Source organism: Notechis scutatus, chromosome 6, assembly GCF_049901735.1.
Source record: "Notechis scutatus isolate UNSWTSFEM ecotype Mainland chromosome 6, rNotScu1.2, whole genome shotgun sequence".
NCBI lineage: Eukaryota > Metazoa > Chordata > Lepidosauria > Squamata > Elapidae > Notechis > Notechis scutatus.
The window spans coordinates 11,416,470-11,429,008 of NC_142014.1; the positions used below are offsets into that span (position 1 = coordinate 11,416,470).

The 12,539-nt window shown below is 38.6% G+C and overlaps 1 protein-coding gene across 13 annotated transcripts in view; it reads right to left on the reverse strand.

Annotated features, from left to right (window-relative positions):
• CADPS2 (calcium dependent secretion activator 2) overlaps window positions 1–12,539 on the reverse strand; it is a 294,667-nt gene that overhangs the window by 104,676 nt on the left and 177,452 nt on the right. For all 13 annotated transcript variants that reach the window (XM_087969373.1, XM_087969369.1, XM_026669061.2 and 10 more), the window contains 2 exons: window positions 10,286–10,387; window positions 6,851–6,914 (listed from right to left, as the gene is read on the reverse strand). In XM_087969373.1, the coding sequence (XP_087825499.1) occupies window positions 6,851–6,914; window positions 10,286–10,387 (166 nt within the window). The remainder of the gene's footprint in view (window positions 1–6,850; window positions 6,915–10,285; window positions 10,388–12,539) is intronic.

Sequence of the window (12,539 nt, forward strand, 5' to 3'; positions counted from 1 at the left end):
CCAAATAATTGACAATCTGGTGGAGTCATCTCTTCTATTCATGCTTTCAGGTCTTTTTTCAATCTCTATGGCTTCTCTGATAATTCTGTAGCTGGGGTTTTCTATAGTGGCTAGGGTTTTGGTGCCATTGAAGTCGATGCTATGACCTGTGGCTTTCATGTGTTGGACTAGTGAGGAAGTGTGTTCCAGCTTTTTTATTGCATTTTTGTGTTCATCCAGGCGGGTACTTATTCTTCTATTGGTCTGTCCAATGTATGTGGCAGGGCATGATGCACAGGGGACTTCGTATATGCCTTGGTTTTCCAGGTCAATTTTATCTTTGGGGTTTCTTTGGATGGCTGCTATTTTTCTGCCTTCAAAACAGTCTCTCTCTCTCTCTCTCTCTCTCTCTCTCTCTCTCTATATATATATATATATATATATATATATATATATATATATATATATATATATATATATTTATATTTGTTTTCTTAAGTTTTCGCATGGTACTTACATGTATGGTGTTCGGCTTGGTTCGGGTATTTTCCCACGTCATTGTAGTTCTTTTAAAGTTGTAGCAACGTTTCAGCAGAATCTCATCTGCCATCATCAGGCTTCTGTATTGTGTCCGTCTGTGGGTCAGACTTTTACAGTGGTTTCAGATTTAAATTTGGGGCAGCCTATTGCTGTGCCAGAATGGTTTTTCTTCATCCTGATTGGTTGGGAGTCTTGGTCTGTGTTTATTGGTCTCGGAGTTTGCTGTGTTCTGCTTGATGGGTGTTTCTGATATCTTCTGTCTGTTTTTGGCTCTTTTTGTATCTTGATTGGCTGGCAGCATTGTGTTACTTTAATGGAGGTCTTTAGTGCAGCTTGGCTTCAGGTAAATGGACGGCTATCATTAGTTAGGAAGCTGGGTTTCATCTGGGTGCCTGGTTGGGGTGTGTTTGAGCTGGAGGTATCAGGGGATCTGTTTGTGCCCAGGTGTTTGCCTGGCTTGTGGTGTGGAGATTTTTTGTTTGTGAGTACAGGCTTCCAAATGATTGACAGCCTGGTGGAATCATCTCTTCTGTTCATGCTTTCTGGTCTTTTTTCAATCTCTATGGCTTCTCTGATGACTCTGTGGCTAGGGTTTTCCATAGTGGCCAGGGTTTTGGTGCCATTGAAGTTGATGCTATGACCTGTAGCTTCCATGTGTTGGACTAGTGAGGAAGTGTGTTCCAGCTTTTTGACTGCATTTTGTGTTCATCCAGGCGGGTACTTATTCTTCTATTGGTCTGTCCAATGTATGTGGCCGGGCATGATGCACAGGGGACTTCGTATACGCCTTGGTTTTCCAGGTCAATTTTATCTTTGGGGTTGCTAAGGATGGCTGCTATTTTTCTGTCTGTTTTGAAGGCAGTCCTGATGTGATGTCTGTGTAGTACCTTACTAATTTTGTCTGTAGTACCTCTTATGTAGGGCAGGACAGCTGTTCCATAGGTCTGTTCATCTTCTGGGTCTCTATTATGTTTCAGTGTGTTTTTGTGGATCAAGCTGGTGATTTTGCTTTTGTGGAAGCCGTTGGCTGTCAGTACTTTAGTCAGGGTGCATAGTTCAGCCTTAATGTGTGTCTTGTCTGCCAGGTGTTTGGTTCTGGTAATTAGTGTTTTAGCCACGGAGTTTATCTGTGCTGGGTGGTGGTGGGATTGGGCGTTGAGGTAGCGGTTGGTGTGTGTTTTCTTCTGGTATATGGTGTGTCCTAGTGTGCCATCTGTTTTTTGTAGATTAGTACATCTAGGAATGGTAGTTGTTTGTTTGTTTCTGTTTCCATGGTGAACTTGATTTTGGGGTGTGCGCTGTTTAGGTGTGTTAGGAAATTGTTTAGGTTTTCTTGTCCATGGGGCCAAATCACGAATGTGTCATCGATGTATCTTAACCATAGTTTGGGTTTGAGGATGGCATTGGCCAGGGCTCTGGATTCGAATTCTTCCATGAACAGGTTAGCAATGACAGGTGACAGTGGTGATCCCATGGGGCTCCTTCTATTTGTTTGTATCTTTGTCCTTTGTATATGAAATATGTGTTGGTTAAGCAGTGTTCTGTTAGTTCCATGAGGTGTTTGGCTGGTTGGTATTTATTTTTGATGATTTCAAGGGTCTCTTTTATCGGGACTTGAGCGAATAGGGAAACCACGTCAAAACTTACAAGCAGATCTTCTTGCTCCACGTGTAGATCTTTGATCATTTCCAAGAAGTGGTATGAGTTTTGTACATGTGAAGCTGCTGTTTCAGCATGGGGCTGTAGCTGCTTTGCTAGGTATTTGGCTAGGTTTTGTAGTGGTGCAAAATAAGACATATAAAATAAGACACCAAGTTACTTATAAAATAAGACACCAAGTTACCAATATCCTATGCACAAGCAAGCCACCCAAAAGCAACTTACAGAAAAATGAAATTAAAGCACTACAAACCCTGAAAAGAGATAGCAGCATAATCATCCTCCCAGCAGACAAAGGAAATGCCACTGTAGTAATGGACAGAAAAGACTACGAAACAAAATTGACAGACCTACTCCAAGACTCCACATACAAACCCATAAACACAGACCCAACCACATATCTGGAAAAATTAACCAAGAAGAAAATTATAACCAGCCACATAAGCAAAGAGATCCAACACACGATTATACCCAGAGAGAAATCTTCCAGATGCCCCAAACTATACGGCCTCCCAAAAATACACAAAGAAGGCATACCTCTCAGACCCATAGTCAGCTCCAGAGGAGCACCACTACAAAACCTAGCCAAATACCTAGCAAAGCAGCTACAGCCCCATGCTGAAACAGCAGCTTCACATGTACAAAACTCATACCACTTCTTGGAAATGATCAAAGATCTACACGTGGAGCAAGAAGATCTGCTTGTAAGTTTTGACGTGGTTTCCCTATTCACTCAAGTCCCGATAAAAGAGACCCTTGAAATCATCAAAAATAAATACCAACCAGCCAAACACCTCATGGAACTAACAGAACACTGCTTAACCAACACATATTTCATATACAAAGGACAAAGATACAAACAAATAGAAGGAGCCCCCATGGGATCACCACTGTCACCTGTCATTGCTAACCTGTTCATGGAAGAATTTGAATCCAGAGCCCTGGCCAATGCCATCCTCAAACCCAAACTATGGTTAAGATACATCGATGACACATTCGTGATTTGGCCCCATGGACAAGAAAACCTAAACAATTTCCTAACACACCTAAACAGCGCACACCCCAAAATCAAGTTCACCATGGAAACAGAAACAAACAAACAACTACCATTCCTAAATGTACTAATCTACAAAAAACAGATGGCACACTAGGACACACCATATACCAGAAGAAAACACACACCAACCGCTACCTCAACGCCCAATCCCACCACCACCCAGCACAGATAAACTCCGTGGCTAAAACACTAATTACCAGAACCAAACGCCTGGCAGACAAGACACACATTAAGGCTGAACTATGCACCCTGACTAAAGTACTGACAGCCAACGGCTTCCACAAAAGCAAAATCACCAGCTTGATCCACAAAAACACACTGAAACATAATAGAGACCCAGAAGATGAACAGACCTATGGAACAGCTGTCCTGCCCTACATAAGAGGTACTACAGACAAAATTAGTAAGGTACTACACAGACATCACATCAGGACTGCCTTCAAAACAGACAGAAAAATAGCAGCCATCCTTAGCAACCCCAAAGATAAAATTGACCTGGAAAACCAAGGCGTATACGAAGTCCCCTGTGCATCATGCCCGGCCACATACATTGGACAGACCAATAGAAGAATAAGTACCCGCCTGGATGAACACAAAAATGCAGTCAAAAAGCTGGAACACACTTCCTCACTAGTCCAACACATGGAAGCTACAGGTCATAGCATCAACTTCAATGGCACCAAAACCCTGGCCACTATGGAAAACCCTAGCCACAGAGTCATCAGAGAAGCCATAGAGATTGAAAAAGACCAGAAAGCATGAACAGAAGAGATGATTCCACCAGGCTGTCAATCATTTGGAAGCCTGCACTCACAAACAAAAAAATCTCCACACCACAAGCCAGGCAAACACCTGGGCACAAACAGATCCCCCTGATACCTCCAGCTCAAACACACCCCAACCAGGCACCCAGATGAAACCCAGCTTCCTAACTAATGATAGCCGTCCATTTACCCGAAGCCAAGCTGCACTAAAGACCTCCATTAAAGTAACACAATGCTGCCAGCCAATCAAGATACAAAAAGAGCCAAAAAAAAAGACAGAAGATATCAGAAACACCCATCAAGCAGAACACAGCAAACTCCGAGACCAATAAACACAGACCAAGACTCCCAACCAATCAGGATGAAGAAAAACCATTCTGGCACAGCAATAGGCTGCCCCAAATTTAAATCTGAAACCACTGTAAAAGTCTGACCCACAGACGGACACAATACAGAAGCCTGATGATGGCAGATGAGATTCTGCTGAAACGTTGCTACAACTTTAAAAGAACTACAATGACGTGGGAAAATACCGAACCAAGCCGAACACCATATATATATATATCCTGGCAGACAAGACACACATTAAGACTGAACTATGCACCCTGACTAAAATATTGACAGCCAACGGCTTCCACAAAAGCAAAATCACCAACTTGATCCACAAAAACACACTGAGACATAATATAGACCCAGAAGATGAACAGACCCATGGAACAGCTGTCCTGCCCTACATAAGAGGCACTACAGACAAAATTAGTAAGATACTATACAGACACCACATCAAGACTGCCTTCAAAACAGACAGAAAAATAGCAGCCATCCTCAGAAACCCCAAAGACAAAATTGACCTGGAAAACCAAGGCATATACGAAGTCCCCTGTGCATCATGCCCGGCCACATACATTGGACAGACCAATAGAAGAATAAGCACCCGCCTGGATGAACACAAAAATGCAGTCAAAAAGCTGGAACACACTTCCTCACTAGTCCAACACATGGAAGCCACAGGTCATAGAATCAACTTCAATGGCACCAAAACCCTAGCCACTATAGAAAATCCCAGCCACAGAATCATCAGAGAAGCCATAGAGATTGAAAAAAGACCAGAAAGCATGAACAGAAGAGATGATTCCACCAGGCTGTCAATCATGTGGAAGCCTGCACTCACAAACAAAAAATCTCCACACCACAAGCCAGGCAAACACCTGGGCACAAACAGATCCCCCTGATACCTCCAGCTCAAACACACCCCAACCAGGCACCCAGATGAAACCCAGCTTCCTAACTAATGATAGCCGTCCATTTACCCGAAGCCAAGCTGCACTAAAGGCCTCCAATAAAGTAACACAATGTTGCCAGCCAATCAAGATACAAAAAGAGCCAAAAAAACAGACAGAAGATATTAGAAGCAGAACACAGCAAACTCCAAGACCAATAAACACAGACCAAGACTCTCAACCAATCAGGATGAAGAAAAAAACCATTCTGGCACAGCAATAGGCTGCCCCAAATTTAAATCTGAAACCACTGTAAAAGTCTAACTCACAGACGAACACTATACAAAAGCCTGATGATGGCAGATGAGATTCTACTGAAACGTTGCTACAACTTTAAAAGCACCACTACTATGACGTGGGAAAATACCCGAACAAAGCTAAATGCCATACATGTAAGTACCCGCGAAAACTTAAGAATATGCAATGTCCTACCCGTCAATGAATACTTCAGCTTCAACCATAACAACACAAGAGCACACAATAGATACAAACTCAAAGTAAACCGCACCAAACTTGATTGCAGGAAATACGACTTCAGCAATAGAGTGGTCAATGTCTGGAATACTCTACCCGACTCTGTAGTCTCTTCCCCAAACCCCAAAAACTTTAACCTTAGACTGTCTACTATTGACCTCACCTCTTTCCTAAGAGGTCTGTAGGGGCGTGCATAAGCGCACCAACGTGCCTACCGTCCCTGTCCTATTGTTTCTCTTATTCTTTTATTTTTCTTATATGTACCCATTTCATGTATCCACAACTATGTATACACTTATACTTACTATCTTGTAAACAATTGGCAAATCAAATAAATAAATAAATATATATATATATATATATAAATATAATTTGTTTTCTTAAGTTTTTGCAGGTACTTACATGTATGGTATTCAGCTTTGTTTGGGTATTTTCCCACGTCATAGTAGTGGTGCTTTTAAAGTTGTAGCAACGTTTCGGCAGAATCTCATCTGCCATCATCAGGCTTCTGTATTGTGTTCGTCTGTGAGTCAGACTTTTACAGTTGTTTTGTAAAAGCACAACTATAATGACGTGGGAAAATACCGAACAAAGCTGAATACTATATATATATATATATATATATATATATATATATATATATATATATATATATATATATATGTATGTATATGTATATGTATATGTATATGTATATGTATATGTATATGTATATGTATATGTATATGTATATATGTATATATGTATATATGTATATATGTATATATGTATATATGTATATATGTATATATATAAAATATGTACATATATATATCTAATATGTACATATTATAGTTTGAAATGTTAGAAAGTGCTATGAAGGGGATGATGTCTCAGCTCATCAAAACAGAAAGACAAATGATTTGGGTCTTTTTAGTTTGTAGAGGACAATGGCTAGCATTATGTATATTAAACATTGGCATAAAAATCTAATAATAATCAAATATGAAGAGCACAGATCTGAGTAGAAATGGCGCCCCCCTGAGGCGGACCAATGTCTCTGGAGGATACTAGCCTCCAGAATGGTTTTAGTTCATGGACTTACCCTCTTAACTTACCCTCTCAAGCAAGGAAAGTGTAGCTTTCAAAGCTCCTTCAGGACGCCCAAAAGGAAAGCAGTATCTTCAAAGAGACAAACAAAAGAAACCCCAACATATTAGAAGCCCACCTTATATGGATTTTGCAAGATAATTTAATGCCTAATCCAGCGTCTTCCTTACACGGAGAAATTTTTAGAAGCTATGTTTCTGATTGAATACCCCAGTCACATATTTTTAAATTTGTATTTACTTTTATTTTGCTATTATTTGATCTGGATTTGGCTATTTATGTATCTGATTTAACTGAGCTGTGACTAATCCTAACTGCTGATCTAGTTACATTCCAACTATCACATGCATGTACACAATACATGAGCAACATAGTGTTTCATCCAGACTTAGGCACAACAAATTAGCCATGTAAAACTATATCCTCGCTGTCTTTTCCACAAGAGACTTAACAAATGCTATATAAAAAATTTGTAGATTTCCAAAAGTTAGATAAAAGCCTTGCCATGATTTCAGTGGGCTACTCTAGGTATCACCAAGTTGGATAACTTTTGATACAATTTGCGACTGATAACTAGAAGTCCCCTCTAAAAAAAATAGGCGTGTCATCATTTTAGGAGCTCTTCTAATTTCTGAATCAATTATTTCTACAAAGATGTTCCATTGTTTATAATTTATTTAACAAGTTTGTGTTTATTACTGTTACTTTATGTCATCTTTTAGCATTACTTTGCAACTGCAAAGACGCTCCGGATAAATAATTTAGAAATCATCTTTGCAGATTTATTAAAAAACTTAGAAATGAAATTTGGACAAACTTGTGTTGGCAGCTCTAGTAGCAGAATACTATTGTTTTTTCTTAATCTCATTGTATTTGCAATTTTGCAGAATCGTCATCAAATAGCAGTATATATATTTTGTAGTCTCCAAACTAGTTCAGTGAAATATACTTCAAGGCAAACAAGAAATACAACTTCAATCTCAAAACCAGAAATTATACAAGAATAATTGCACAAATGCTGCTAATCACAGAGTTAAGTTTCAAATCAAATTATCCCCTAGAGCTTCTTAGATATATATTGTTATGACATGTCAGTAAATGAATGACCAGTTGAAGCACATATAATTCTAAATAATGAAACACTGAAGCAACTATTTAATTAATACGTGCAATTTTCTTTTCTAGTGGTCCTAAGATCCATAGTTCCATAATTAGCTTCTCTACAAAAAATAAACATTCAAACATTTTAGAATGTCAACTTAGATTTGCATCTAATGAACATTCATTAAAACAAGGACTTAAAGGTCATGTTATATGTTTAGAACCAGGACATTTAATCCCATGGTAATAACATACAGTGCTGTGTTACATCTGAATCATGTAATGCATGATGAGAGCTAGTAACTTGTTAGTAACTTTGGTGGCGAATTCTATGACAATAAAAAGAAGCTGAATCCTGCTAAGACTGAGATTCTGGTTTTGGATGATATCTGGATCTATCGCCATTAAAATATCTTCTAGGAGGAGATATATGGGAATTCTATTCTCGATGATATTTAAAAGCAAATTGCTTTAAAATTTGTAATAAAATAAAAAGCCATATCTACATTTTAAATAAACAAAATGTTAGAGTCCAACCCTTTTTAACATCATTGATTATAAAGTATAATAAACTTTAAATTACATCAACCAAATTATTGGTATTGCAGTCAATTCTGGGTATGAAATGACAAATATAGCCTTCAATGAAGACTTATGATACCAGATTCCTTTGTATCATAATTGGCTGTTCAAAACTTGCACCTCACTCTTATATATTAAGAAGTACATTAAGAGGCACAGATAAATTAATATTCTCTATTTGTTTCTTATCATTTGAAAAGACTTCTATATCTCACATCTGCTAATATAATTGCTCCCAAGACTTGGGGCCAATGTCCATATTTAGAATTTTGAAAAATTTAATAGAACATTTACCACAGTGGACATGACTAGTCCCAAGCATCGTTTTATAAGAAGGCAATCTGCTTCCCTCCAAATGGGCTGATACAAAAGCCCTTGCCAGCAAGAGGAAAACTTTTTTGGGGGAAGTTAGTGAGGATAGTCCCTTTAAGTCTGTCTTGACTGTTGATTGGATAAATCCATACAATTTTCATGGTAGCATTTCTGGAAGTGGTTTGTGATTGCTTTCTTTTTATATACTGTAGTTGAGAGAGAATAATAAGTAGTCCAAAGTCACCTAACTGGCTTAGAGCCTAAGGCAGACTGGCATTCATGTTCCCTCAGTTTTTAATTGGATACTTTTAACTCCTGCACCACACTGGACTCTACCGTGCAAAAGTGACATATGCAACTATTTTTCAGTAACAAATACAATGTATTAAATGCTATTTGCTCTCCCTATCACCAACATAGTGGAATATCAAATACATTCCACATTTAGAAAAGTCAATCCTTAAGCTGTTTGATCATGCTTCACATGAATCCTTGGTCAAAATCTTGAGGACACAAATTTTATCCTAGCAATTAGGACAAACTACATAAAGAATCTGTTTGGCAGGTTCTAAAGTCAGTTCCTCATTCTTTCCTCATCCTTCATCTGCCTCTGAGGACAGATACTTCCTTTTTTGAGTAATTAAGTCTACCTTGCTAGAGGCCCATTTCGAATAAATTAAACCACTACCATCATCTTGTACTATTTCTCAGCAAAACTACTAAAATTTTTGGACTTTTTGTTTTCCTTGGAAGTCATGTGAAAATTGGGTAAAGGAAAAAGGTGTTCCCTTTTAAAGCAAGAAATGAAAAAAATGAATACTTTTCTCTCTCTAGAAAATGGATTTTTGATAACAAATTTATCCCGAGGCTATATTGCAGTTAAAAAAAGTAGTGTTTGTTTTTCTTTCTACAAACAGCAGTAGGGAGCTGGATGCTGTAATTTTTGTCACTGGATTCTTTTTTCAGGTTTTATGACATGAGTCAGTGCCTGCTGTTAATAGTGAAGAGGCCAAACGAGGGTTGGAGAGGGAGAAAGAGGAGACTTAATTGACCTTAGGATCTCCAAGTTAGTTTGCATCACTGAACTTATTGATAGAATCCAACTAGCCAAGCATAAAAATATCCTCATCTTCATTAAAAGAAAAATTATTATGATGGGTAGAAATTAGCACCATAATAATTAAACAAGAAACTGCACTGCTTAATAAGGGGTGATTTGTAGAGCTATACCACTTGTGCTAATTTAACACAAAATCAGCATAGTTCATAGGTGATTTGCAATGTTAAGTAGGAAAAATATCATATAGTTAGAAATCATCAAGAAAATCACTCAGCTGCTTTATAAAAGCAGAATATCCAAAACACTCATACCAGGTTTTAACACCTTCCTTGTCTATTGTCTTCTCACAGCTTCAAATATATTCAGCTTACAAAATGCAAACACTCACCTGAAGTGGCTTATCTGGTTTTCTAGAAGGGAAGAAAGCCTCTTCTTAATATCTTCAAATCTTTCTTTCTCTTCAACAGTTACAGTCCCAATTCCATCAGGCCTGGAAATTGATAAGATTTAAAAATAGTGTACTATATATGCACATTTTATTTCTTAAAAGCATAATCACATACACACACCCTCTCACATTTTTTTCTTAAGTCACTTATTTTGAAATTCAGAAAGCACTTGTAGTACACTACTTATAGTCCATATACTTCCAGTTTCAAAAGAAATGAGAGAACAAAGTGTGCTGTCCAGCCAGTGTATGGGAATTGGATAGTTAGGTAGCAATTGTGAGCTGTCCCCTTAAGGGAATGCATCATGGTAAATGTAGTTAAGGTATTCTGGGAATGTAGTCCATGTCACGTGACCACATCTGTAATCCTAATTGGTCACTAAATTGACCCTCAATGGGTTGGAAGAGTTTTCCGCACTCTTGGCTGAACTCATGGACTCGTGATAACTGTTCTACTTCTATTGTTACAAGGTAGGAGAAAAAGGATAGGAGATAAACCATCTTTTTACCTACAAGACAGATATGCAAAGGATTGGTCATTAAAGAAGAACTTCATCACAAATGTGAGTTATGAGGATACCTGAGGAACCAATAAAAGTATTTTGTTATGGATGTTTTGTGGAGTTTATCTATCTGCATCTGTACAGGATACAGAATAGTAAAAAGATGGTTATTTGAAGTCCTGAAGCCCATCAGTATAAAGACAGTTAATTTGGATTTGTGATAAAGCAAAATAATGTTGAAGCCAGGAGTGAATGTGGAATGCTAAGCTCTGTGCCTCAGTTTGAATTGCAGGGAGGGGCAAGAATCCCCCCTTCCCCTTTTACGCAAGATACTTTTCAAATATCCTATGCTTTGGCTTTCAAAGGCAATCAAATTTGCCTCCTTCAATCCTTTTCTTTTCTCTTCCTTTCCTGAGGCAGGATTCCTTTGTCTTCATATCAAGCCAGGAAGGGGCAAATTCCCCCTCCTTTTCTCTTCAGCGAAAGAAGTGCTGTGTCTCAAATTACAACTCTTAACTCAGAAAGAACCAATTTCTCTTTCTGCTCAAAACCTTAAAATTTCTTCATGTTCCCCTATCTTTATTAAATAATTAAAAAAAACATATAACACTGCAAGCAAACCTTTGGAGTGTTGTATTTGATTGATTGGTTTTTCTTCCAGCAAGGAAACAATACATTCCTCTGGAGTTTACCCCTCCCCCCGACTCAAGCAAAGCAGCCCACAGCACTATCTGGTGGTCAAGGAGAAATTTCCCAGAGTTTACCAATACGTGCTTGCAATTATAATCCCTTTTTGCAATTATTGTGGACAATTTAATCAATTTAATTCAAATGTTCCAAGATTAACTGCAACCTAACAGACCTAAGCAAAGCAGCCCACAGCTACATCTGGGGCTCAAGGAGAAATTTCCCAGAGTTTGATTTTTTTTACACAGTTTCTCAAATTTGACCAGAGTGTTTATCCAATGATAATCCCTTTTTGCAATTATTGTGGACAATTTAATCAATTTAATTCAAGTTTCCAGGATAAACTGTAACCTAACATGGACGTAGCAACAGCGTCTTCCATGCATATTTCTGCATTTAGCCATCCAGTCTTCTGACTTTGCTACACAACCTCTATTGCCACCTTGTGGAGTAAGCGACACTAACAGATGTATTTCTGCATTTAGCTTCCAAGTCTTCACACTTTGCTACGCATATTTCTGCGTTTAGCCCTCCAAGTCTTCAGACTTTGCTATGCAACCTCTAGTGCCCCCTTGTGTAGCAAGCACACATCGCACCCTAGAAACTGCCATACTGTGTGCTGTGCTAGCATCGCTCAGACTCTGCAGCACCACATACGTGCTCAAGTATTAAATCCAGCAGCAATTATACTTTCTGCTACCTGCTTGCAGCACACCCTAGTACAAAAAAAGGAAATTACACGGAAAATCACTAAATTTTCCAAAAGTCACCTTTTACCAATTTGAAATGTGGCAACTGCTTCAGCCATGACGGATGTCCCTGAATTACCAGAGGACTTGAACCCTCCACCCACCCTTGCTGTAAACATGGAGACTGGTTCCCAAAACCCCGTTTCAGATGTCCAAATCTCTACAGAAGTGGTGATACCTCCGAAAGCCTACGACCTCAGAAAGAGTAAGAAGCTTACCGAACCCATGGAAGAACACTTTGAGGAACGATTGGGA